Source organism: Bufo bufo, chromosome 11, assembly GCF_905171765.1.
Source record: "Bufo bufo chromosome 11, aBufBuf1.1, whole genome shotgun sequence".
NCBI classification, from domain to species: domain Eukaryota; kingdom Metazoa; phylum Chordata; class Amphibia; order Anura; family Bufonidae; genus Bufo; species Bufo bufo.
Genome location: NC_053399.1, coordinates 39,561,774 through 39,589,520, shown reverse-complemented (window position 1 = coordinate 39,589,520; position 27,747 = coordinate 39,561,774). Strand labels below are relative to the sequence as shown.

Below are 27,747 nucleotides of genomic sequence, written 5' to 3'. Positions count from 1 at the left end.
CGCTGCTCTCAGCGCTCTCTGTGTTCCCTCCGCAGCACAGGGGAGAAGGAAGCAGTGTCTCCTCCCCCTGTGCTGCTGCTGCCGCTGCCGCCAATGAGGGGATAGAACATAAGAGGAGGGGAGGGGCTGTGGCCGCTGCGCCACCAATGAAGATAAGCCTCTCATTCATTCATATACAGGAGGCGGGAGCTGGCTGCAGAATCACATAGCCGGCTCCCGACCTCTATGAGCAATAGCTGCGGTCCGCGGTAGTTAACTCCTCAGGTGCCGCGGATCGCAGCTACCGCTGATAGAGGTCGGGAGCCGGCTATGTGATTCTGCAGCCAGCTCCCGCCTCCTGTATATGAATGATCGAGAGACTTATCTTCATTGGTGGCGCAGTGCGCCCCCCCAAGCCCCCCAGTATTAATCATTGGTGGCGCAGTGCGCCCCCCACCCCCATCCCAATCCCGGCCAATAGTAAAAACATTGGTGGCGCAGTGCGCCCCCCCCCCCCCCCCACCCACCCAGTATTACTCATTGGTGCTCCGATCGGAGCCCCAGCTGTGTAAGCCTGGGGCTCCGATCGGTTACCATGGCAGCCAGGACGCTATTGAAGCCCTGGCTGCTATGGTAAGCTCCATGCTGCTGTGTGCACTATGCACAGAGCAGCAGGGACAGTGTGAGATCCTATTCACCCTGATAGAGATCTATCAGGGTGAATAGGACAAAGGTTCTAGTCCCTAAGGGGGTTAAAAGTTAGTAAAAAAAAAAAACACAAAAATATTAAGTATAAATGAAAAAGATTTATAAAAAAAAAAATACACATTAACAATAAACATATTAATTTTCAGCAGATTTGTGTAGGAATTTTTTTTTTTCTCAAAAATGAAAATTCCTAGAATATCGGTATAAATTATCGGCTATCGGCCTAAAAGTTCACAAATTATCGGTATCGGCCCTTAAAAATCAATATCGGTCGATCCCTAGTTACGACCACCCTGAAATCCATCAGTGGTGGTCGTGCTTGCACGCTATAGGAAAAAGCACCAGCCTATGTGACCTCCCATGGTCCCGGCCACCAGAGAAGCTGATGCTTTTTCCTATATTGTGCAAGCACGACCACTACTGATGGACTGCAGGGTGGTCTGTAACCATGGAAACGAGCAGTGTATAATGTAATGGAAAAATGAATCCAGCCAGCAAAGGAGGCAATATGGAGAATCACAGTACATAGTAAGTATCTTGTTCAGTAACCACGTTCATTGGTATATTTAACCCCTTAGTGACCACCCATACGCCTTTTTTTGGTGGTGACTAAGGGGCCTGGGCTGGGGTGGTACCCCGTGCAGAGGCAAGCGGGGATCCAGCTCTCACATGAGAGCCACGGCCCGGACTGGCAGGAGTGCCGATCCGGGCTGTTTAACACTTTGCATGCCGCGGGCAATGGTGCCCGGCGCAAGTAAAGTGCTGACAGAGGGAGTGGACTCCCTCTGTCTCCCATTGGCACCCCGCAAATGCGATCGCGGGGTGCCGATCTGTGTGAAGGCTGCCTGGGGTCTGATGTATGCCCCAGACCAGCCTTGAGTAATTTCCAGCAGGCTGCGCCTCTCTGGCGCAGCCTGCTGGTCAATGTCAGAATAGCATTGCCATTAAAATGCAATGCACTATGGTGCATCGCTTTTTTAAAGCAATCAAAAAGCTGTCTGTTATAGTCCCCTTGTGGGACTATTAAGTGGTAAAATAAAAAGTAAAAAAAGAAAATCCCATAAAAAAAATTACGCTTTTTTTTCAATTGAAAATGCGCTTTTCAATGAAAAAAATAGCAAAAAAAAATTATCTTCCCCATATATTTGGAATTGCGGCGTCCGTAACGACCCAGACTACATAAATATCACGTAAATTATCCCCTACGATGAACGCCGTAAAAAAAGAAGACAGAATTGCTAATTTGTTCTTAGTTGCCACCGAAAAAACGACCAAAAAGCGCCATTTACTCCTAAATAATACCAATGAAAAATACAAGTCGTCCCCCAAAAATCAAGCCCTCACACAACTCCATATAAAGAAAAATAAAAAAGTTATGGGTCTTGGGAAGTGGCAATGCAAAAACATATTTTTCTTAAAAAAAGGGTTTTATTGCAAAAAATTTGTAAAACATAAAAAAATCGATATGTATTTGGTATCACTGTAATCGTACGGACCCAGAGAATAATGGTCATTTTATACCGAAAAATGAACGCCGTAAAAATTTTAAAAACCGCAGTGGCAGTATTGCTGTTTTTCCCCATCTCCCTCCCAGAAAGAGTTAATAAAAGTTAATCCGAAAGATATGTGTACCCCAAAATGGCGCCATTAAAAACTACAACTTGTACCGCAAAAAACAAGCCCTCATAAAGCTATATAGACTGAAAACTAAAAAAGTTACAGCTTTTGGAACACGACGATGAAAAAAGGAAGAAAAACGCTTGGTCCAAAACAGGCTGGTCACTAAGGGGTTAATAGCACTGTAATAAACGGATTTGCTGCAGTTAAATATCGGTATATTGGAGCATTTGCTTGTGTGTAAGCTCTGAAGCTGTATTAGTGAATATCATTTCTATATGCCTTGCAGTATGACTGCTATTCTTCTATAAAAAGACTTTACGGTCTCCAGTGAGCTCACGGTTGGCGAAGAGCTTGAAATATCCTTAGTTTACACCCCAGAGAGATGTGTGTGGTTTTTTATATAGTCTCTGTGCCGTCTCTGGTCTTGTATGCCTTGCAAAGGTATACATGAGAAAAATTCCTCGGCACTATGTAAAATAATTGAAAACATAATTTTCTACGGAGCTGGTCGTTTTGCTTCAGCTTCCCATGTGGCCATGGTTGCACTGGTAATAGACCCTACAGGGAAATTTCCTGGTGGCCGATGCCCACGGTGCTATTTGAGCCATTCTCATGCCCAGGTACATAATGAACTGATGCACTCAACTTAATCATTGTTCTCATGCACCTGGTGCTCCTGAATTTAACAGCATGACCGTCTTCAGGTGGTGGTATATTGTGCTGCACTGTGGTATTTTGTTCTGCATGGTGGTATATTGTGCTGCACTGTGGTATTTTGTTCTGCATGGTGGTATATTGTGCTGCACTGTGGCATTTTGTTCTGCAGGGTGGTATATTGTGCTGCACTGTGGTATTTTGTTCTGCAGGGTGGTATATTGTGCTGCACTGTGGTATTTGGTTCTGCAGGGTGGTATATTGTGCTGCACTGTGGTATTTGGTTCTGCAGGGTGGTATATTGTGCTGCACTGTGGTATTTGGTTCTGCAGGGTGGTATTTTGTGCTGCACTGTAGTATTTTGTTCTGCTGGGTGGTATTCTGTGCTGCACTGTGGTATTTGGTTCTGCAGGGTGGTATATTGTGCTGCACTGTGGTATTTGGTTCTGCAGGGGTGGTATTTTGTGCTGCACTGTGGTATTGTTCTGCAGGGGTGGTATTTTGTGCTGCACTGTGGTATTTGGTTCTGCAGGGTGGTATTTTGTGCTGCACTGTGGTATTTGGTTCTGCAGGGTGGTATTTTGTGCTGCACTGTGGTATTGTTCTGCAGGGGTGGTATTTTGTGCTGCACTGTGATATTTGGTTCTGCAGGGTGGTATTTTGTGCTGCACTGTGGTATTTGGTTCTGCAGGGGTGGTATTTTGTGCTGCACTGTGGTATTTGGTTCTGCAGGGTGGTATTTTGTGCTGCACTGTGGTATTTGGTTCTGCAGGGGTGGTATTTTGTGCTGCACTGTGGTATTTGGTTCTGCAGGGATGGTATTTTGTGCTGCACTGTGGTATTTGGTTCTGCAGGGTGGTATTTTGTGCTGCACTGTGGTATTTGGTTCTGCAGGGTGGTATTTTGTGCTGCACTGTTATATTTGGTTCTGCAGGGTGGTATTTTGTGCTGCACTGTGTAATTTGGTTCTGCAGGGTGGTATTTTGTGCTGCACTGTGGTATTTTGTGCTGCACTGTGGTATTTGGTTCTGCAGGGTGGTATTTTGTGCTGCACTGTGGTATTTTGTGCTGCACTGTGGTATTTGGTTCTGCAGGGGTGGTATTTTGTGCTGCAGGGGTGGAATTTTGTGCTGCACTGTGGTATTTTGTTCTGCAGGGTGGTATTTTGTGCTGCAGGGGTGGTATTTTGTGCTGCACTGTGGTATTTGGTTCTGCAGGGGTGGTATTTTGTGCTGCACTGTGGTATTTGGTTCTGCAGGGGTGGTATTTTGTGCTGCACTGTGGTATTTTGTTCTGCAGGGTGGTATTTTGTTCTGCACTGTGGTATTTGGTTCTGCAGGGGTGGTATTTTGTTCTGCAGGGGTGGTATTTTGTTCTGCAGGGGTGGTATTTTGTGCTGCACTGTGGTATTTTGTGCTGCACTGTGGTATTTTGTGCTGCACTGTGGTATTTTGTTCTGCAGGGGTGGTATTTTGTTCTGCAGGGGTGGTATTTTGTGCTGCACTGTGGTATTTTGTTCTGCAGGGTGGTATTTTGTGCTGCACTGTGGTATTTTGTTCTGCAGGGGTGGTATTTTGTGCTGCACTGTGGTATTTTGTTCTGCAGGGTGGTATTTTGTGCTGCACTGTGGTATTTGGTTCTGCAGGGGTGGTATTTTGTGCTGCACTGTGGTATTTTGTTCTGCACTACGGTATTGCTGAAATGCTTAAAGGGGTATTCCTATCACATACAATGGGGGCATATCGCTAGGAGCTGTGGCTGGGGGACCCAGAGTTTCCTGGGGTCCGTCCACCACCAAGCGCTGCTCCCATACAAGTAAATGGGAGCGCTCCTCGCCCACGTGTGGCCCTTGCTCCCATTCTATGGGGCAGGTGGAAATAGCCAAGCCAGTGCTCGGCTATTTTCGGTGGCCCTATTAAAAAGAATGGAGGACGACTGCGCATGTGCATTGCGCCCTCCATTCATTTCCCCGCTCTGTTCTTGTTGTAGGTGCCAGAGGCAGGACCCGCACCGATCAGACAATGGGGGCATATCTTAGCGATATACCCCTATTGTATGTGATGGGAATACCCCTTTAATTGTGTTGGCCCCTCCTTCTTTCTTTTTGGATCCGCCTACAACATTCAGCCACTTTAAGTTCCCATTCCGCTCTTGCAGGCGGCTACACCTTTGAAACCGGTAAGGCCTTGTTCACACGTCGGTTATTTCATCAGTGATTGTACGCCAAAACCAGGTCAGAGACGCAGAACAGGTGCAGATTGATTACACCTCATCTCTGTGTAGCCTCCACTCCTGGTTTAGGCTCAGAAAAAATGGTGGAAATAATTGATCAAACTGAGGTGTGAACAAGGCCTAAGATGTAAACCACGAGTCGAGGAACACAAGGAGTGACGTTCACAAGGTCCACACACTAGAGGAAGACATGGGCAAAGTGACAAACGGAACGGTCTTAAAGGGAATCTAGTGTACGGTTTGTTTGCGTCTTCGTTTATCGAGGCAGGCCCGCGACAGTCCCCCGGAGAAGTTAATGAGCCATTTTCTGCCGCTGTTTCTTACGTCTGACTATAAAGATGTCACATCATGCGTCCCAGGGGAACGCTACACAAGCTCATCTAGTTTATGGCCTTTTCCCTATATGCCACTAATTGTCATGAATATTGATGGCCACCTAGAACGCGGCAACTTTCATGTCAGCATGTTCAAAGGTCAGCGTTGTTAAAACCATTCAAGTGCAATGCATAGGTTAATGCACAAAGCCCATCGCAATGGTTTATTAGTGTGCTACCAACCAAGCAGTGGACAAAGCTGTCTTCTTACATACCTTACAGATCAAAGATGGTGCCACGAGCAGCCACTGAGTTACAGATCTTATACGGCACAGAGCCCCATAGACATTTCTACTACTCCGAAGGCAGCAGAAGACAAGAGCTATACCTGCTGCCAAGTAAGGCGCTGGTCCCATCTGCATCATGGTTTCTGTTGATAACATTGCCGGATACATCATATGATGGCTACCAGCAGGACGAGCCGAATCTCATTCATTTACCTTGGTGGAATGCAAAGGACACCATTATGGGAGTTGTTTTGATCGGGAAAAAAATCCCTGCATGCGGAGCTTTTTTCAATAAGGTGCAACAGAGTCTGTGATGCAGATGTGAACAGAGCCGAATTTCTCAAATTGTAAAAGAAAATCATCTGCGGCCTGTACTCCAGAAGATGCAACTTAAAGCACCCATACACCTTCAATACACCTCTCCCGGCTTCTGCCAGGTACCCACTTGAGGAGAAAGCTGCTGCCAGCTGCCTGCCAGAATAACAAACGGATTGGATTAGGCGAGTTTCACAATAGCGCTAAAATGTTCCAGTAGAGGGACGGCCTTGCAGAAAAAAGCCAGATACTTCCTTTTCCCGCCAAAGCCCATTAAGTATAATGGGACCCAGTGGGGATCGAGGCCAGATCGCCACTGGCTCCCATTATAGTCAGTGGGGCCTGGTAGTGCTCCGGCAGTTTCCGGCTATGCCGAATATGATGAAGTCCGACAGGCTGTTCCTCTGCTAGAACATTTTAGCCCTAGTGTGAAACTTGCCTTAGGCTTCAAAACCCCCGATCCTTCTCTCTCCTGACATCATCTGTCTGGAGATGGTCGGAAAAAAACCCAGATCCTTCTCTCCCCTGACATCATCTGTCTGGAGAGGGTCGGAAAAAAACCCTGATCCTTCTGTCCCCTGACATCATCTGTCTGGAGAGGGTCGGAAAAAAACCCGATCCTTCTCTCCCCTGACATCATCTGTCTGGAGAGGGTCGGAAAAAAAACCCTGATCCTTCTCTCCCCTGACATCATCTGTCTGGAGAGGGTCGGAAAAAAAACCCTGATCCTTCTCTCCCCTGACATCATCTGTCTGGAGAGGGTTGGAAAAAAAACCCTGATCCTTCTCTCCCCTGACATCATCTGTCTGGAGAGGGTCGGAAAAAAAACCCTGATCCTTCTCTCCCCTGACATCATCTGTCTGGAGAGGGTCGGAAAAAAACCCTGATCCTTCTCTCCCCTGACATCATCTGTCTGGAGAGGGTCGGAAAAAAACCCTGATCCTTCTCTCCCCTGACATCATCTGTCTGGAGAGGGTCGGAAAAAAAAACCTGATCCTTCTCTCCCCTGACATCATCTGTCTGGAGAGGGTCGGAAAAAAACCCTGATCCTTCTCTCCCCTGACATCATCTGTCTGGAGAGGGTCGGAAAAAAACCCTGATCCTTCTCTCCCCTGACATCATCTGTCTGGAGAGGGTCGGAAGATCCCCCGATCCTTCTCTCCCCTGACATCATCTGTCTGGAGAGGGTCGGAAGATCCCCATACACAGGTGACTGTTGCCATTTCATTTATTTGAAATGGGGTTTTATTTACAGTGTTTTTGTTCTTCTGTCCTCCACATTGTCCTCTACTTGCTTATGGAGACCTATTGCTTGCATTCAATTGCCAGCAACCTGATAGTCTTTCGAGCAATGGTGCAGGTTAGTTAGGGTACTGACTCTCTCCTTAAAGAGACCAGCCCTGTATAAATCCATACTGGATGTGCTCCATGGTATTGAGACTCATCTCCCAAGGAAAGAGAACCATCTTGTGGAAGTGGCTCCCTATAAGTCAGAATCCGACTTTCTAACAAGCCTTGGACATGACCAGGGAAAAGAGATATCTAGCTTGGCTGTTTTCCCTTGTCATGTCCCAAGGCTTGTTAAGTTGGATTTTGACTCCTAGGGAGCCATTTCCATAAGATGGCGCTAGCGAGATGGTTCCCTTTTCCTTGGAGAGACCTCTTTGCATAGCAATGTGAAAAATGTTTGTGATTGCTCAGCAATTCTTGTGCTTTCCCCTATGAGCCGCACATTGTATGGGTATGCGTTCTCTGTGTTCCTTCCAGCTTCGTATCTGTATCATAAAATTTGTCATGCATTGTACATTTATACATGACTTTGGGCAGGGGTGCACCTAGCCTTTCTGCTGCCTGAGGCGAAAACTGAAACGGCGCCCCTCCCATGCCAATTTCTTAACCTAACCCCTTTGCTTATTGCCCATGGCCCTTCTGCTGCCCCCCTCTTGCTCCTTCCTGCTGCCTCACCTGGCCTCATTGGTGGTGCACCCCTGACTTTGGGATAAAGAGAATAGTGATGGCCGTAGACAACGGTAAAGCCTGGAAGATGATGGGTAAGAGCATCAATGAGTGCAGTGTGCATTTCAGCCTGTAATATGGTGCTTAGTGTATTGTACACCGCATTGTAGGTCGCTTAGTTCCCTTCAAGAATTAAGAGATCCCCTAGGATCACTGAAATCAATCTGATATACGGCATCTGATGGAGCTTTATTTTGATACGTTGGTTTGCACGGCCCCTTGAAATGCACTAGCACCATAGCCCTGATGTGTATGCTCGTAGCACTCATACATTGGCTGACTGTTCGAGAAAATCAAGCAGGATTTACAGTGAAAAAGGAAACCAAGGAGGAAGCTGTTTTCTAGGGGCATGGAAAGTGAAATGTCTGATTTACAGCTGTAAGATCTGCCTGAAGAAGGCAGGCTTTATTAACCGAGCCAATGTATTCAGTGAGCCAAGAGACTGGAAATGTGAGAAAACAAAGCCGAGTGCTGCAAGTCCCTTCTTCTCTAATGAGTGACTGTGACCAGAGTGTCAAGTCTCAGGGCCGGGTGTGCAGAAGAAATGTGTTGTGTTCCTTCTGATGATGACTTAGCACTTGCAGACAACTCCTTGTTCTTCACCGGTACGGCCGTTGATTGCCTCGGAGGTTGATATTGCGCAGAGCAGACAATAGTTTATCCTTTCCAGAAGGCTCAGCATGAAAGAGACGGAGAACATCAATGTAAAAAGAGTTGAACCAGACGTCAGTGAGCTACTTTCCATGTATTTCCAGATTTAACTGAACCCAAAATACTCAGTGGGGCAGATTCACTAATATTGTCGCACTTTGGCTAGTTTCTCATCTGCGGCACAGCTTCTCCGAGCAGGCTGTTTCGGCAGAGGAGTTCTCCAGATCCAGCATTGCCGGCTAGTGCCTCCTGCCCGCTGCACCCCATTGACTAGAATAGGATCCGATATCCCAGGAGTCCTGCATACAACGGTTTTGGTCCGGCTGATTCCCTGCATTCTTTGTCGGAGCAGTCTGCGTTGCAGATGTGAAACTAGCCTAAGAATACGAATCGCAGTCTTAGTCTTAGGCGGCTTTACTATTCTGGCACATGGACCTTTATAACTTTAGAGTATCGTAGATCCTGCGCCAGATTTATGCTAGAATTCTGTCCATGCACCAAAAAAACCTTGTCTAGTCTAAACCTATGCCACCAATAAGTTAGTGTAGGGAGACTCCCAAAAATATGCCAAGATTTTGGCAAATGGAGGTGCATTTAGACCACACCTCGCTTCCAGTAAAGTCACGGCCCTTGCCAGATGAGGCATCAAATGCTTAGAAAAGTGTTCAGCACAGTTGGTACATGTGATGCAAAATGCGCAAACAACCTAGTAATTCTTCCCCCATGTTTTCCATTGGCGGAGAGTCCTGTTCTTTGGGTGGTATGCTGCATTTCGATGCAGTTCTTATAAAATCTTACAGTGAATCTAATGCTAGTATAATCAACATAGCCGCAGTGAATCCACAAGTCCTATGTGTCGGCAGACTGCAGGGGTGGACGCGGGACCAGCCAGATCTCATCATTTATTTCATCTTAAAATTCTCCGATGTTGCACTTGTCTGAAACTGGCCATAGAGGCTTTGTATGGTTTAGAATTCTGCGCTGTATAGAACTATTCAGTTTATTATATAGTTTAATTAAGTCCCAAGTATCCATCTCAAGGACCTCTGTTGTATAGAGGTGGTGTGTTTATTTCATACATACGACCAGTAGTTCGCTCCATACGACCACCACCTGCATGTATGGACAGCTATGGTTGGGGGATGCTGCTTCAGGGTCCAGCTAATAAACATACAGTAGGTTGTTTTAGGTAGTTACAAATTCAACTTTGCAACCATTTGAATTGCCCCAATGCATCAAATAGTCTTGATGAAAACTACCCTACGATTTCTATCTACAGCTTCTGACCTATGTGCCCCCATGGCTATACAAATGATCCTGCAGCCATACTCTTCCACCCGATCCCCTACTTTCTGCTACCCCGTCCAGTGCATTCATTATGTTCTTTAGTAATGCTCCCCTTAATAATACGGGGGTCTTGATTGTGCATTAGCGGGATTTTATTACCAAGCAGCAGGTAAAGCAAGAAATCTCTGAATGCTGGTGGAATTCACCAACCAACGTCCACGGGCTTGTTATCTTGTAAAAGGAAAATGCATGAAATGCGTTGGCGGTAACGGACATAACTGAAATATAGATCTGTAGCGATAACCTTCTTTTCCTTCAAACAGATTTGGAGTTGGACGAAGGTCACCAGCCTCTATTGACAGGCAGAATACGCAGGGAGAACTGGTGGCCAGTGGAAAGTCTACACCCAACTGGCAGAGGAGTGACGACAATGCCAACGATCAGATAGGTATCTGTGTCTACCACGAGACTTCCATGTAGTCTATATTTCTTTTTTGTTTTTGGTCTTGCAGCAGTTTGAACATGCGGGTTCTCTCCTTGCTTGTAGATGTACAAGGCTATGATGTATTAATACGGTGCCATGGTATGATGGTGTAAATGCCGAGACATTTAAATGCTTTCGCTGCCCAAATACATCATGGCGATACTGCCGGAGCCATTGCTTGGCAATGTGTTTAAGGCAGCTGGGCCCATTGATCCCCCAGGAGACTAGTAATGTCATAGACATGCGGCAGCTCCTCATTCCCATTACTTTACTGAGATAAACAGGCTGGGCCGACCTCCATGTTCATATCGCTAGGAGTGGTCAGCAGAGGGCGCAGACAAGCATCCGAAAATTCTCTTTTAGCTAAAATGTCCGTGTAAAGAATTCAGACCATGTTGTCTACTTGCAAATTTACATTTTTATTGCATTACGCCAATACGCTGCCAGTGCAAGTAAATGATGAGATGTATAAAGCAGCAGGGGTGCGGATCTGCATGGCGGGCATAGATGTTTGCTCCTTTCTTCTCATACAGGCATTGCAGTTTGTGCTTTATGAAACCAAACCCCATCAGGAGTCTCGCAGGAATCGGTGTGACACAGAAGTAATATTCCGTCTCTGCTATGCTTGAACAGAAACGCAGTAATATATGTATAATATATATTGTATATGGATGAAGATTCGTTTAGAAGCTAAGCGATCTCAAGACGCTGCCACACGGTCGGGTTTTTTATGCAATTTTTTAAAGCCAAAAACAAGAGTGGGTCATAAAAGGCGGGGAAGTATTAGGGCGCATTCACACAAGCGTATTTTTGGTCCACGTCCGATCTGCATTTTTTGTGGTTCCAACGTTCACCCATTCATTTCTATGGGTCTGCAAAAAATGTTGTCATGTGTGTGCTGTCCACATCCAAATTGTAGGGCATGTCCTATTCTTGTCCATTTTGCAGACAAGAATAGCCATTTTTTTTCAATGGGGCCCACAAAAAGTGCAGGATGCATATGGTCACATCCGTATTTTTCGGATCCGCAATTTTATGGACCTCGACACGCATATGGTTTTGTGTTTTCTTAAGGACAGATACTAAACGCTGCATCCAAGCCACACAGCTCCAATTGCTGAGCTTCACCTGTACTTTCCAGACAAAACATGGCAAGTGCAAACAGAGGGCATAGACTACTCGACTGCAACGTGAACGGGCACCTAAATAAAAATGGCCAGGTTTGGATATTTAAAGTAATATACAATTGTGCCATGTAGACTTGCCAAAGAAAAGACTCTCTGTTGTACAAAGCTACGGCTCCATGATGACGCGGGGTTGCTTGAGTAGGCATTAACGCTACCTCAGTGTTTCTCTATGGGCAGACAAGTCACACATCTTATCCCTTGTATGGGAGCAATAGGGTGACTCGTACTAATGTGACCCAGTGTCCCCGTGAAGCTTTAGGTTTAATCCCCAGCCTTTACTGTAGACAAGCACTAAAGGGAAGTCTAGTTGAACGTTCCCTTTGGGAATTATAAGTTAAAGAAGTTTTCTGGGAGTTTGATACTGATGAGTTATCCTCTGGATAGGTCATCAGTATATGATTGGTGGGGGTCCGACACCCGGGACCCCAACCGATCAGCTGTTTGAGAAGGCAGCGGCACTCACAGCTTTTCCAGATGGCCATGTGATGTCACATTTATCGATGCCAAGCACAGCCGCTGTACAATGTGGCAAGCAGAGAGAAGGCCACCACACTACTGCGAGCACCGGTGCCTTCTCAAACAGCTGATTTGCGGGGGTCCTGAGTGTCCTGGATAGGTTGTCAGTAGTGATGGGCAAACTATTCAAAAATTGGATTCTGCTGCTTTGCTCAATATTACAAAAAAATTTGCTTTGTCACGAAGCGCATTTTTTTTTTAAAGTAGTGGGTGCAATGACAGGGAGCGGCGATTGCGCCACTCCCCATTATTGTACACGTCAGATGCCGCAATCTAGCTGATCGTGGTATCTGACAGTAATAGCACAGTGTAAAATAAATAAAATCATAATTATATCTCCTCCACTTGAGCGCGGAGAACTGGCCGCCGACATCTTAATTGAAGATCTAGCGCAAAATCTCACGCAGCCCACTATGACATATATCACTGCACACGGGATTTCGTGCAAGATCTTCAGTCAAGATGGCATCAACCAGCTTTTCACGCTCAAATCGAGAAGGTATGTTTTTTTTTAAAATTTTTTACCACCATTCAGGGAAAATCTATTCGCTACCATTAAGCACGAGGAAATTCGGCTTCACGGCGAATCAAATTTTCTCTGAAATTCGGATCGAATTTCACTTTGTGGAGTTCTATTCACTAAAAACAAGTCATTAGTGAAAATTATCAGAAAACCCCTTAAATGCATTACTGACAAGCGGTTATCAGGGGAAGCCGTATTCCCTGGCATCAGAAAGCAGGCAGAAGGTATTGCTCCTGTATAGTGACGGTGGAGACAGGAGAGGAATTGTTGTCACATCACGATGGCCCCGCAGCTCTTCACCGCAAGAATAAAGTTTGCCAATACGTGTCTCCTGTCATCTGCTGATGGCGCTCGGGCCGGTACGAGATCGAATTGAGATGCACCGATATTTCACTGCTACAGAACAAGACATTTTGTTGCTAAGTAGAAAAGATCTTGCCAAACCACCTCGAGAAAGTGAGATTAATGCCGTGAGATCTGGAGTTGCTTAGTAACGTAAAACTCAGCCTTGGCCATTTCTGGGTTGTCAAGCCATCTGTTCAGCTAGTGTCTATGCACATTTCAATATGGCAAAGCCACAATTAAAGTGCTTCGTAATTTATTAGAGGGACAGAATTAATTATTTTTTTCCTGTAATGTAAAATGTGTGTTTATTGCCACTGCATGATGCAATGGAGGTTGGAGGTGTAATCCTAACACCGAGATACTCGGGTATGATACTTCACATTAGTTTAGAAAACCCATTTATAAGTTTTTTAGTAAAATTCTGCTTTTAAGGCAAAGTACTGCATGTGCGGGGAGCAGCTGATGGTGTCACATCCCTGCGTTAAACACCCTATAAGCAAACTGTGCAATGCTTCATTCTCCCTGTGGTGGCGCTGCAGGAGAAGGAACACTTGCTGCCAGGTTTCCCCACAATTTACATCTGATTGCTGGGGTCCTAACAGCAGGACACCTTGAAATTAGATGGGGGATAGTGCAAGCATGAATTGATTAAAGGGTGTTATCTAGGAAAAGATATTTATGACTTATCCTCAGGATAGGTCATCTGTATAAGATCTACGAGGGTGCGATACCTCAGACCCCCACCGATCAGCTGTTAGAAGAGGCCTTGAGCGCCGCAGTCTCTTCCTAGGCCAGTGACAACACTGTACATCGTTCACGTGGCCTAGTTGCAGCTCAGCTCCATTCAAGTCAATGGGGCTGAGCTGCAATACCAAGCACTGCCACTATACGATGTGCCGCACTGTCCTTGGAAAGCTGCAAGGAGCCTGCATTGCTCACTAGAGCTCTGGTGAGCATAGCGGCTCCCTGAAACAGCTGATCGGAACTTGGACCCCCACTGATGTGATAATGATGACCTATCCTGAGGATGTCATTATCTTTTCCAGGATAACCCCTTTAAGGAGTTATATATTTAGCCTCCAGGCTGTGACCACTTGTGCATTAGGAATTCACAGCGAACACTAGAGGCACCCGTATCAGTAAAAACCTTTTGGATATCTCTTCGTAAATTTAGAAAACCATTGTTTAAGCCAAATCCTCATAAATTTGCACATGCTTACTCTGCCTTATGTGAGCTGCTGAGAGTAGATGGCATCAATTATAATTATTACCCAAGTCCTTCAGGACATGCCACCATCTGTGGAATTATGTACAAGGTATGAATTTATCTTAACTAAAGCAACATCAATGATCTTCTCAGCATACCGTCTTTACCAGGGCCTTTATAAAGATCTAATGGAGAATGGAATGTGATGAAAATAGGGAAAGGGAACAGTAATACATTTGCGTACAATACCTGAGTTTTCAAAGAAAGTTTGCATAATGGCTGTACTTTTTTGTACAATCATAACTGTGAAGAAATATGTATTTTTTGGGTTTCTCGAATATCCTTTTCAGCCTAATTATTCCCATCTTCAGCTGCACACTTAGATGCATTTCTCTCAGAAGCAAGGGGCATCTCCCATCTGTGGAATCTGCCAGCACTTTACAGATAAGGAGGGGGAAATCACACTTACAGACACAGGATGCTCCTGGGATGTTCTGAAGCAGTGTAGAAGCCACTTCCTCTTTGCCTTTTTCTGTCTCTATGTTACTACGGACAGATCTTAGCTGACAACAGGCAGTGGACTGCAAATTACGTGGAAGTGATACCCCTAGTGGCCATGATTTTACTTTTTTTTTTTTAGGTAGATGCAGGCAGATTTTGTAAATGAAGTGATTTAGTAATTTGCTATTTACACTGTTCTCTATTAAATTAAGTTAAATTGTGGGAAAATAGTGACTCTTTTATATATACGTAGCGCTAAATGCTTGAAATAATCTGTTTTACAGAGCCAACATGTCACATGCCTGCTGTGTCTAAGGTACATCCGTCATACAGAGACAGCCCTACTGGAAGACTTATACGACAGGATCCAGTGCTTCATCTATCTCCCCACAAACAGGGACAGGTGTGTGCTAAACCTTCTTTTTTTAAAGGGGCATTCACACAATTAATAATTATCATGTAGGCAATAAATGTCCTCATTGCTGGGACCCCCACAATCACTGGAATCGGGGCTCAAGCCCCCATTCCTCTTCACTTCATAACCACAGTGAGGTGGAGTTCAAATGGAGCCACGGGGGAAGCATGCTCCCTGCTTCACCGTTCTATGTCAGTGGGGCTGATGTAAATAGCCGAGCCTTGTACTTGGCTATCTCTGCCGCTCTCATGGATTTTGAATGGAGGAGCACTGAGCATTCTTGACTGCTGCCCATTCTAAGGTCTCCTTAATGTGGTCATGCAGCGAGGACAAACAGTATGGCTCTCATACCCTGTCCTAGTGATCATTGGCATCCTAACAGTGAGGCCCCAGCAATCAGATATTGAATTTGCTTAGGAAAATCCTTAATGTAAATTTAAAGAGAGCCTATTATCATAAAAATGCAGTGTAATCTGCCAGGAGCATGTTATAGAGCAGGAGGAGCTGAGCAGATTTTTATATAGTTTTATAAGATGAGATTCAGTAAAACATTAATTTGAATTCTTGCTCACTCAGGACTTTGAAGTCCAGGAGGAGGTCCTATCAGTGATTGAAAGCCTTCCCTCTGAGGCGGAGGTCCAATCAGTGACTGACAGCCTTCCCTCTATGAGGAGGAGGTCCTATCAGTGATTGACAGCCTTCCCTATATGAGGCGGAGGTCCTATCAGTGATTGACAGCCTTCCCTCTATGAGGCAGATGTCCTATCAGTGACTGACAGCCTTCCCTCTATGAATAGATGGTCCTATCAGTGATTGATAGCCTTCCCTCTATGAGGAGATGGTCCTATAAGTGATTGACAGCCTTACTGCTATGAGGCGGAGGTCCTATCAGTGATTGACAGCATTCCCTCTATGAGGCGGAGGTCCTATCAGTGATTGCCAGCATTCCCTCTATGAGGAGGAGGTCCTATCAGTGATTGACAGCCTTCCCTCTATGAGGAGGAGGTCCTATCAGTGATTGACAGCCTTCCCTCTATGAGGAAGAGGTCCTATCAGTGATTGACAGCATTCCCTCTATGAGGCGGAGGTCCTATCAGTGATTGACAGCCTTCCCTCTATGAGGAGGAGGTCCTATCAGTGATTGACAGCCTTCCCTCTATGAGGAGGAGGTCCTATCAGTGACTGACAGCCTTCCCTCTATGAGGAAGAGGTCCTATCAGTGACTGACAGCCTTCCCTCTATGAGGAGTAGGTCCTATCAGTGATTGACAGCCTTCCCTCTATGAGGAAGAGGTCCTATCAGTGATTGACAGCCTTCCCTCTATGAGGAGGAGGTCCTATCAGTGACTGACAGCCTTCCCTCTATGAGGAGGAGGTCCTATCAGTGATTGACAGCCTTCCCTCTATGAGGAGGAGGTCCTATCAGTGACTGACAGCATTCCCTCTATGAGGAGGTCCTATCAGTGATGACAGCCTTCCCTCTATGAGGAAGAGGTCCTATCAGTGATGACAGCCTTCCCTCTATGAGGAAGAGGTCCTATCAGTGACTGACAGCCTTCCCTCTATGAGGAAGAGGTCCTATCAGTGATTGACAGCCTTCCCTCTATGAGGAGGAGGTCCTATCAGTGATTGACAGCCTTCCCTCTATGAGGAGGAGGTCCTATCAGTGATTGACAGCCTTCCCTATATGAGGCGGAGGTCCTATCAGTGATTGACAGCCTTCCCTCTATGAGGCAGATGTCCTATCAGTGACTGACAGCCTTCCCTCTATGAGGAGATGGTCCTATAAGTGATTGACAGCCTTACTGCTATGAGGCGGAGGTCCTATCAGTGATTGACAGCATTCCCTCTATGAGGCGGAGGTCCTATCAGTGATTGACAGCCTTCCCTCTTTGAGGAGTAGGTCCTATCAGTGATTGACAGCCTTCCCTCTATGAGGAGGAGGTTCTATCAGTGACTGACAGCCTTCCCTCTTTGAGGAGTAGGTCCTATCAGTGATTGACAGCCTTCCCTCTATGAGGAAGAGGTCCTATCAGTGACTGACAGCCTTCCCTCTTTGAGGAGTAGGTCCTATCAGTGATTGACAGCCTTCCCTCTATGAGGAGGAGGTCCTATCAGTGACTGACAGCCTTCCCTCTATGAGGAGGAGGTCCTATCAGTGACTGACAGCCTTCCCTCTATGAGGAGGAGGTCCTATCAGTGACTGACAGCCTTCCCTCTATGAGGAGGAGGTCCTATCAGTGATTGACAGCCTTCCCTCTATGAGGAGGAGGTTCTATCAGTGACTGACAGCCTTCCCTCTGAGGAGGAGGTCCTATCAGTGATTGACAGCCTTCCCTCTATGAGGAGGAGGTCCTATCAGAGATTGACAGCCTTCTCTCTCTGACTATGTATACAGAGATAGCTGTCAGTCACTGATAGGACCGTGGACTTCAAAGTCCAGAATGACCAGGAATGTAAATGAATAAGGTTATACTGAATCTCTTTTTATAACAATATAACAATCTGCTCAGCTCCTCCTGCTCTATAACATGCTGCCTGCAGATTGAATTGCATTCTGTGGTGACAGGTCCTCTTTAAAGGCATTGGGAACTAGCCACCATCTTCCCCTGTGTAATGTAGAGGAGGGGGCTTCAGTTTTGTCCCATATCAATAAAAACCACCAGACCTTCTGCAATATAGTTGTCCACAAGAGCAGGGAGAGTCAAACTGATGACGTTCCACTGTAGATCTGTAACACCTACTATGTGCCATTTATTATACTAGGGTCTTCGTGTGTGTTTTTATGGATAATACGACATTGGGGAACTTTTGGCACAATGACCTGGATACAACTGCTACCTCTACTGACTCAAAAGATAGCAGTGCAAGTCAGTAGAGCCCCAGATAAGTGTCAGTCTCACACTGCCTAAATTTACAGAACACGGAGGACCCATGAAATGAAGTATACTCATATCATCTAGAAGTATTGCCAAATAATCAGTCGGTGGTTGCTCATTCTACTACTTGGACCATATGTTTGGTCTGCAGCTGATCTGCATTTTTTGAGGATCGGATGCTGTCCACATCCGTTCCGCGGCCCCACAAAAAAGATAGAACATGTCTTATTCTTGTCTGTTTTACAGACAAGGATATAACATTTCTACAGAAGTTAAAAAATTAACGGTGGCATGTACTCGGCTGTGATCGGCCATTTGCGGACCGCTAAACACTTATGGCCATGTGCATAAGCCCTTATTTTTGGTCCATGTCCGATCTGCATTTTTTGCAGACTGCACACAGACCCATTCATTTCTATAGGTCCACCCAAAAAGAGAAAACCGCACAACGACATCATTTGCAAAACACTTACAGCGATGTGCATAAGCCCTTAAAGGGGTTGTCCGGGCTTTTAATATTGATATCCTCGGGTCAGTTGTTTGAGGAGACGGCGCGCGCGCAGTGTGCACGTGCTGTCTCTCTTCCTGCTCTGACGCTGCTGTCTATGGCAAAGTAGCGGCAGAGAAGGGAGACGGCCCGTGCACTCTGCGTGCGCCTTTTGTTCATACAGCTGATTGCTGGGTGTCGAACCCGCGCCAATCTGATATTGATGACCTATCCTGAAGATAGGTCATTAATCTTAAAACCCCTTTAAGGCCTCATGCACACTATTGTATTTTTGTAATGACCTTTTTTTATTTTGCTTTTTTTTTGCAGACCGCGCATAGACCCATTTATTTTTATGGGTCTGCAAAAAAAAAAAAAAAAAAACGCACACTGCCGCAAATTATAGACCTTGTCCTATTCTTGTCCATTTTACGAAGAAGAATAGGCTTTTTATTTATTTATATTTTTTTTTACAGTGGGTCCCACTAAAATTGTGGGGTGCACACGGACCACATCCACATTTTGCGGATCCGTGATTTGCTGATTGCATGTACAGGAGAGGCCTAAAGCCTATTTTTCGTCATTGAATGCATAACAGCTAATTTAACGTTTGATGCAAGACTGCCTTTATTTCCAGACTGACAGCCATTACTCCAGCCATTCAAGCACCAATACACTTTCCAGCAATGCTTCCAGCGCTCACAGTGAAGAGAAGTGGTATGACAGCGGGGAGCGGCTGGAGTCGGATCTGAACAGCTACACGTATATTCAAGGAACATCCGCCGACAGCGGGATTGACACTACTTCATACAGCCATGCCAATTCTGCCATCCCCGGGGCATCAGCCACTTCTCCGCGCTCTGGCCCTCCCAAAGAGAAAGTGGCGCCTCTGTGGCACAGCGTCAGTGATGTGGGGTTAATCTCCGATAGGACTTGTGACAGAGACTCTCACGCAGTGGATGGGAAAAGGGAATCTCCTGTCACTATGGAGAATCACACTAAAGTCCCCACAGGCTCCAAGCCATTAACAAGAGAAAACAGCGCCTACAGCCTGAGCGATGGGGCGTCACATACCAGGTAATATCTCGGTGTCACAGCTTGTGTTCATGCAGGTGTGTCCCTCTGTGGTGTGATCACAGCGGTGGTGGGTCCTTTTGCTAGAAGACACGGTACGCAGAATGGAGATTAGAAAACGGTCACGGTTTGTCACATCTCCTTTCCACCATTCCTTTTTCCCTAACATTAGAAATAAAATCATCCCATTCTCTCCCACACAACTTTACCACATTAGTCCAAACCAACCTAAAATACAGCACACTATAGAAAAAAATATACTGTATCAGCTCGAAGGTGTGAAATGATTAGAATTTTAGTCCCTTAAAGAGAACCTGTCACCATGAGACGGCTATCCAATCTACCGCCATCATGTTACAGAGCAGGAGGAGCTGAGCTGATGCAATTTTGGGCTCAGGGGTCCAGCGATAACTAGCTTGGCTAGAGATGACGATCAGTCACTTAGTAGGATCACCCACTAGACTCCTAAACTCAGAATGAGCAGGGATTTCAATGAATAGCAAGTTAGGATACACCTTAATCCGTACATTTACATAACAGTGAAAAATGGCCGTCACACTGCAGTTTTTAGAACAAATTGAAGTCAATGGGGCTATTGACATGGCCATTTTTGTCAGTCAATAGCGGCTGTCAAAAAATAGAACATGTCTTATTTTTGGCCGTTTCACGGCCACACGGAACCCGTTGAAATCATAGATCTGGTACAGAAGTGGAGAATGGCCTTTTATGGGTTAAAAAAATACCTCATCCACTTGCACGTGCAGAGGCATTCGCTTGTCTCTCGATGCCGAAGGACCTGTCGTAGGACCTCCGTTCAAGCGTGATGACATCATCATTCTTGAGCGCAGAGCCTCTGCGTGTCCAAGGGGATGAGGTGAGTAAAAATAATGTTTCCAGTTTAAACCACTATGGGGGACATTATTATTGCTGGAGGCCACTTGCCCTCCACGATACAGAGCATGACATGCTCCTACGCTCCACTCATTGTTGCTGAATGAGGGAAGAAGGAGTTATGTCCAGGTTCAGCTCTGAACCCAGACAATCCCTTTAATTGCTGTTTTGCATCCGTTTTTTAACGGCCATTAAAAATTGAGGATTTTCATTGGCTTTTTTATATATATTTTTTTATACTATCCCAATCCCTGCAGTATACATAATGCCCCCCCACAGAGCTGAACCAGACGTAACCCCTTTAAAAATAGGCAGAAAATGAATGCAAAACTGGTTGAAAAATGGCCATGAAAAACTTAGTGTGAAACTATACATCAATCTGCTCTGCTCCTCCTGCTCTATACCAGGATGATGAAAGTGACTCCTTCCCTTTAAAGGAAATGTATGGGGACAGACATTTTTATAGACTTCTCTCCACATAATAAAGACACTGAAGATCAGGGAAAAGTAGATTGCATTGAATGCCACAAATATGTGATTAGATATGGGAGGCTTCAGGTTTAGTGTCCCTTTAGGTATCACCGTGAAGTGCAATACTGAACACTAGTATTGATAACAAAAATGGACACGACACGTCAGGGTAAACATTTGCACAGTGGTAATACATTGCTCACAGTGATGCGATACTGGTGATGGAGTCTGCTGTTGTATTGGGATGCAGTTATCACTGTGTGCTTGTTTGTCTTGTAGGCCGTTCTCGGTGTAGCCTTGTCGTTGAGTCAGCGGTGCTCTATGTGGCTTTGTATTTGGGTCAGATGTGTATTTTTGGGAAGCGGTGTTTTTCTTGGGCAGTGGTTGTCGGCGTCACCTTGTCCTGTGGCAGTACTCATCTGTGCTCTGTTGTCCTAAGCCCTTGCTTGTCCATGTAACGTTGTGCCGGGCTCATGTTCGTTTATACGGTGTCGTCCTCGGCTTTTTGGAAATGAACATGTGGTCTCTAAATACAGATTTTTATTTCCCAGGCAATAGGTTGTACAGCTTGGTCTTTGAAGGAAATAATGATGTATTTGTGTCATTGGTTCCTCTGTTCTGTACGGAAAGTACAAATCCACTAAAGTCCAGAAATGCAAATGTATGCACAAACGTTCCAATAACAATAGGTGTAGTTAGTTACCGTATCTTATCTCCAAACTTACTTGTGGATTTTTGAGTTTGCTCCAAAACGCTTGAGCATGCAAGGCCTTGTCCAACTATGTTTTTCAATTTAGTGGAAATCCACATGGATAATATTTATAAAAAAAAAATGTCCACTATTTCCAGTTTTTTTTCCTATACATTCATAGCTCATCTTCTACCAGCAGGATCCTAAAGTTTATAGAATGCATCTTAGGCTACCTTCACATCTGCATTGGAGGCTCCGTTTGGGGCCTTCATCAAAGAGTTCGTCAAAAATAGGGGAGAGAAAAGTGCTACATGCAGGACTTTTTTGTCCTCTAAGACTCTGGTCTCCTGAACTGAAACCTAACGGATCCCATTATAGTCAATGGCTGTCCGTTTTGTGCCGAATCTGGCACTTCCCTTATTTTTGTTCTTCTGTTCCTATAACAGAGCAGAAGGACACATATGGCACTAATATGAAAGAACCCTAAGGCATGTGCAGTCCGTGAAATGTGGTCTGTGTGATTGCGGCTCATGTGAGCTGATCTCACTGCAGCATAGAGATCTCCGAATCTGTGAGTTCCAGCCCCCCCAGAGCCAGTGCACTGTCCTGTACTCGCAGCATCATCCGTGTATAGGGCAATACCACGGTTGGCCTGGAAAAATGTGGCGATGACATGGACCGCATTTCACTTCCCGCACATGGCCATGTGAAAGCAGCCTAATGTGTTTATATACTGATGCTTATGCCTCTGGTGTTAGCTTTTGACCCATAAGGTATCACTAGCTACAACCCGTAGTCTAAAGCTGGCCATAAACATGACCTAGAAGTTGGTTGAACAACCATTGAGTCCATATTGCCCATTACAGTCATTCAAACTTCACATGAATGGGAGTAAGATCTGCACCTAGGCCATGTGACCAATAAATGAGACGTCACATGACCTAGAAAGAGGCCTAAGCACTCACCGAAGCCTCTTCATACAGCTGTTCGGCAGGGGTGCTGGGAGCCAGACCCCCACCGTTCACATACTGATGACCTATCCTGAGGTTAGATCATCTGTATAAGGCTACTTTCACATATATTTATTGTGCATTCCGATTTTGAGACCCAGCAGAGGATCTCAGAACCGTGGCAAAACGCTCCAGTTTTGTCCCCATTCATTGTCTATGGGGACAAAACAGAATAAACCGGATCAGGATGCATTCCGTTCCAGCAGTTTTTTGACTGGACACAAAACTGGTTTGCGAAACTGAACAAACCGAATCTTAAGCCAATGGTGCCTGATCAGTTTTTTTTTTCAGATCCAAAAAAAACAGATCCGGCACCCGTTGACTTAGAATGTTTTCAGTTTTGTTCAGTTTCAATTTAATACAACCGCATCTGAATGTATTAAATTGAACTGATGCGTTTTGCTCCAGTTTTGAGATCTTCTGCCGGCTTGCAAAACCGGAATGCAAAATGCATATGTGAAAGTAGCCTAAGTCACTCCGACAACCCCTTTAAATTTAATTCGGCAAATGGTCCATTTTATCAATTTTAGACTCGTGTGTGGGCATCTTATACCTTTCCTTGAACAGCCTATTTTTTATTTTTTTTTGAGATATCCCACAATAATAGTCTGATCACAGGAAGGCCTGCTGCTGCCGCCAACAGCCATTAGCTGTAACCCATGCGGTAACCCCTCAGCGACACCACCGGGAAAAGTGAAGCATTTTAATGCTCCCATTACAATCAATAGGTTTTCCCTGTAATACATGGATATTCCATGTCATCCAGAGCTAGGGATGCTCTTCATAGCCACTTTCCGCTCTGGTTATATTAGATTTGGATACTGGATTTACTACTAGCTAGTATTAATAGGTTTCCTAAACCAAATCATTGAGGCCGGGTTCAGATCACTGTTGTTTTCCGTTCTTCTGATTAGTCAAAAGAACAGAAAAATTTAAAAAATAAAAGATTCTTCATTTTGAGCATCATTTTGCATCCATTTTTGTCAGTTCCATCAGAGATCCCTTCTTTTAGATGGGAGAAAAAGTCTTTTGTGGATTAAGCACAACAGATGCTCAAAATAAAGGATCCAGTTTTATTCTTCTGTGACAGATCAGTGATGTGACCCCGGCCCAACCATGCTGCTGAGAAGATCGGACATCTCTGTTCAGCCTCCGCCTAGGGATTTGTAGAATATTTGTACTTGGGGTTTGGTCACATCTGCGCTGGACACTCCGTTTTTGCAGTGAGCATACATTTGTATTTTTTTACTTTTCTTTGCAAATAACCACAATTGTTCAGTATTTGGAATCATTTGGTTTGACCATATTTAATGAAGAGCGTTCAGGCTGGTCAGTCAGACTCGTGATTAAAGAATGCGATTTGTGCATTTTTATTCAAGTTTTTAGATATATTTTCCAACATCTCCCCAATTCTAAATAATTTTCCAATTTTTTTAATGCAAAATGTCCACTCGTCCAAAGGACAATTTAATACCTGAGCACAAAATCAAAAGTTTCAATTTGTCAAAGCCAAAACCATCAATCCCTTGCTGTGGGGCGTACTGTTTTTATTTTTTATTACTCATGGACCATGGATGTCCTGCTATTTCAGGATTAGAAACTAGTACATACAACATTTACTAAAAAATGTATGGCAAACCATGGTTCCAACCCTGGATATGGTGTAGGATATTTACAAAGTGGGTGAAAATCCAAGAATTAAGATTAGCTTTCTCTCATTCTCCCCCAGCACCATGAGCTCTCGGCACTCAGGAAGTCCTGTTGTTTTCACTAGTGCCAGAAGTTCACCCAAAGAAGAGTCTCATTCTGCCACTTCCCCACAGCTCGCACCTTCTTTCTCCTCCTCCTCCTCCTCCTCCTCCCCTTCTGGTCCTAGGACTTTCTACCCTCGCCAGGGTGCTACCAGCAAGTACCTGATTGGATGGAAAAAACCTGAAGGGACTATAAACTCTGTGGGCTTTATGGATTCAAGAAAGTAAGAGCCCTTTATGTTCTGCTCGTAATTTACAGTAGTGATGCCCTAATAGCTTGGACCGCGTTCTGAGGTTTTAGACTCTCTACTCTATGTTCAGCATTGGAGAATACCGCTAGACAGCTTGTGCTTCTCTTGCGACTTTTTAGGGATTTCTTTTTTTTTTTTTCCTGCATGTTTTGTAGTCTTACATAATAACCACTAAAGCTCACACAGCGCTGCACACACACACACGACACAGCGGAGACCAGGTTTCTTCCTCGCAGGTATTCATGCATGATTTTGTGGTGCTCATTAAAAACGTAGATCTCATTCTCCTTTTCCCTGCTTTCCTCCATATCTTTCCTCATTCCTGGTGTTAAATAATACAGAGTCCCAGCCTAAGCCAGTCTTTAATTTTTAAAGTCCATCTTCCTGAACTGTTTCTGTTTCCTTCAATGAAAGAAGACACCAGATTGATTGTGTGGAGATGCCACCCGCGAGGCTACGTGCATCGATAAGGGATCTGCAGGCTTCTCCAAAGAGGGTTTCCACTGTTCAAGAGGATCTTAAGAAGTTTATTGATATGGAAGAATCATCTACCGGATCAGAGAAACCTTTAAAGGTACACATAATGCATATGGATATTACGTCAATGCTGCAAAGTAACCGGTGTTCTTTTGATTCCTTCTGTCCACCTATTATGTGTTCAGTGTTGGTGGATGCCTATTCCCAGTAGCTCACTACCACTGCCTGAATCCTCTTATACAGGCATGCTCAACCTGCGGCCCTCCAGCTGTTGTAAAACTACAACTCCCACAATGCCCTGCTGTAGGCTGTTCGGCCCTGCTGGGAGTTGTAGTTTTGCAACAGCTGGAGGGCCGCAGGTTGAGCATGCCTGCTCTTATACATGTGCAGTGGAGTCATACCTGGTCTTCTGCAGGCCAGCCAATAAGAATAGAAGCGGCTACCCCACCGGCACTGAACACACACGTTCTCAATGGGAATTGAACACCATCATAGGTATGGAACAGCAATACCCAAACAACAAATTTTTTAAGAAATTGTTATATTTTGCTTTATTTAACCAGAATTGACTCCTTTCGCAAAAGAAGGCTTCAGCAAACAAGGTTGAAATACAAACAAAATTATTAACATGTTACAACGTTTCTATAAAACAGATCGGTAATATTTGGGATTATGGATGGAAAATCCTAATGAAACAACAGGACGTGAATGTAATTGGTGCTTTCTTTCTTTAGCCTTGGCAAAGCATTTTTAAGAATACTGAAGTCAGTTGAGAATTTTATGACCGGTCCCGGCTCATTAGAAAACTAGTAAATGTTGTGAAGGTTCCGGACATGGAGCTCACAGTTGGGGAGCATTAGGCTAGCTTCTAGGGATGAGCGAACCCGACGTTCTCAGGTTCGGCGTTCGGGCACTTTAAGGAATTCCCTTAGCACAAAATATAACGGAATTCTATGACGGAATGCAAAACGGAAACCTTTCTGAGATATTCCGTTTTGCATTCCGTCATGATAGAAGTCTATGGGCAGCATAACGGATTCGTCTGGTTTCCGTTATGCAGTTGTCAGAATTCCTCCACCGCCGAACCTGAAAACGTCAGGTTCGCTCATCCCTACTAGCTTCACATCTGCAGCATAATTCTATATTTTTTTTCAGCATAGCAGCGTACCTCTTGTGCCCTGATGGATTCCATTGACCATAATGGGTTCCTTCGGGTTTCAAGCTTTTTTTTTTTTGCTGCCAGAATCTGCGACAGAGGCTCTTTCCAGAATCCCATGCTGCAGATGTGAATCCGGCCTATGCCCATTTAATAGTGGCATATTTATTGCAGATTTTCCATGTCAATTTCACTCTGGAAGTCGGTGACAAAATACTGTGAAAGGGATTTGGAAAACCTCCTTTACACAGTTTAGATAATCCCAGCCTGTGGCTTCCTTCACTACATTCTTTTCAGGTTAAAGCACCATGGGTTTGATTTATCATAGACCTGTGGTGTACGCCGGTCTATGATAACCCCTGCTGGAGGGTACTCCTAATTTAGGATGCGATGTACACCTCATCATAAATTAGGTGCAGCCTCCGGTAATCCGTGTGCCAGAGGGAATTCAAAAAAGAGAAATCGTATCTGCCCTTTATACTTTCCTTTTATGTTCCATTCCTGATTTTGTCTTTCAAAACTACATGCAGAAACCTGACCATGTGGCTGTTCCCTAATACATTTTAGAGAACTATTCTTATGGAAATCAACAACTTTTCTAACAGTACAGTACATCTTAATGTAATCCAGAATGTAGTGATGCCTTACGTTAATGGGATTGTGCCAAGCATTAAAATTATCCCCTATCCACAGGATAATGAATAACTGACTCATTGGTGGTGGTCCGGACCCCCACGATCAGTTAGGTATTCCCTATCCACTGGATAGAAGATAACTTTAATACTTAGTACAATCCCTTTTAAAGGGGTTATCTCATGAAAAGTATCCACAGGATAGGTGATAAATACCAGACTTTGGGAGTTCTGACTACTGGGATTCTCATCGATCCAGAGAACTAAAGGCCCCCGAGTACCCTCTCACAGTGGAGCAGTAGTGAGCATGTCAGTCCATTGCTTCCTTTACTTGTATGGGACTGACAAAGACAACACTCAATGCAGCAATGCACCAAAATGCACACTACCGCTCCATTTTGAGAGTGAACTTGAGGACCCGCCATTCTCCGGATCACTGGAAGTCCCAGCGTTCAGAACACCCACAATCTGATATGTATTACTTATACTGTGGAAAAGACTAAAAATACTTTTAATTGGATAACTCATTTTAAAAGGGTTTTTCCAGCTTCTCAATACTGATGATCTATCCTTAGGAGTGGTCAATAATATCAGATCTAAGGTTGTCACCATACCAAAGTTTTTCGATACCAAGAAAAAGTATTGTGATACTCTAGTCTATACCATGCAAAAAATAAAAAAAATAAATCACAAAAAAAAATACCCACATATTAACCTCATTTTGCCGGCTCAATAGT

At 44.8% G+C, this 27,747-nt stretch overlaps 1 protein-coding gene across 6 annotated transcripts in view; it reads left to right on the top strand.

Moving 5' to 3' along the window:
- Positions 1–27,747, top strand: part of SIPA1L1 (signal induced proliferation associated 1 like 1) — a 246,180-nt gene that overhangs the window by 173,543 nt on the left and 44,890 nt on the right. For 5 of the 6 annotated variants that reach the window (XR_005774835.1, XM_040411977.1, XM_040411979.1 and 2 more), the window contains 5 exons: positions 10,387–10,511; positions 15,111–15,229; positions 19,244–19,683; positions 24,473–24,718; positions 25,160–25,319. Coding sequence is in view for 5 of the 6 variants with exons in the window: in XM_040411977.1 (XP_040267911.1) it covers positions 10,387–10,511; positions 15,111–15,229; positions 19,244–19,683; positions 24,473–24,718; positions 25,160–25,319 (1,090 nt within the window). In the remaining variant the exon portion in view is untranslated. The remainder of the gene's footprint in view (positions 1–10,386; positions 10,512–15,110; positions 15,230–19,243; positions 19,684–24,472; positions 24,719–25,159; positions 25,320–27,747) is intronic. The other variant, XM_040411980.1, reaches the window with a different exon arrangement.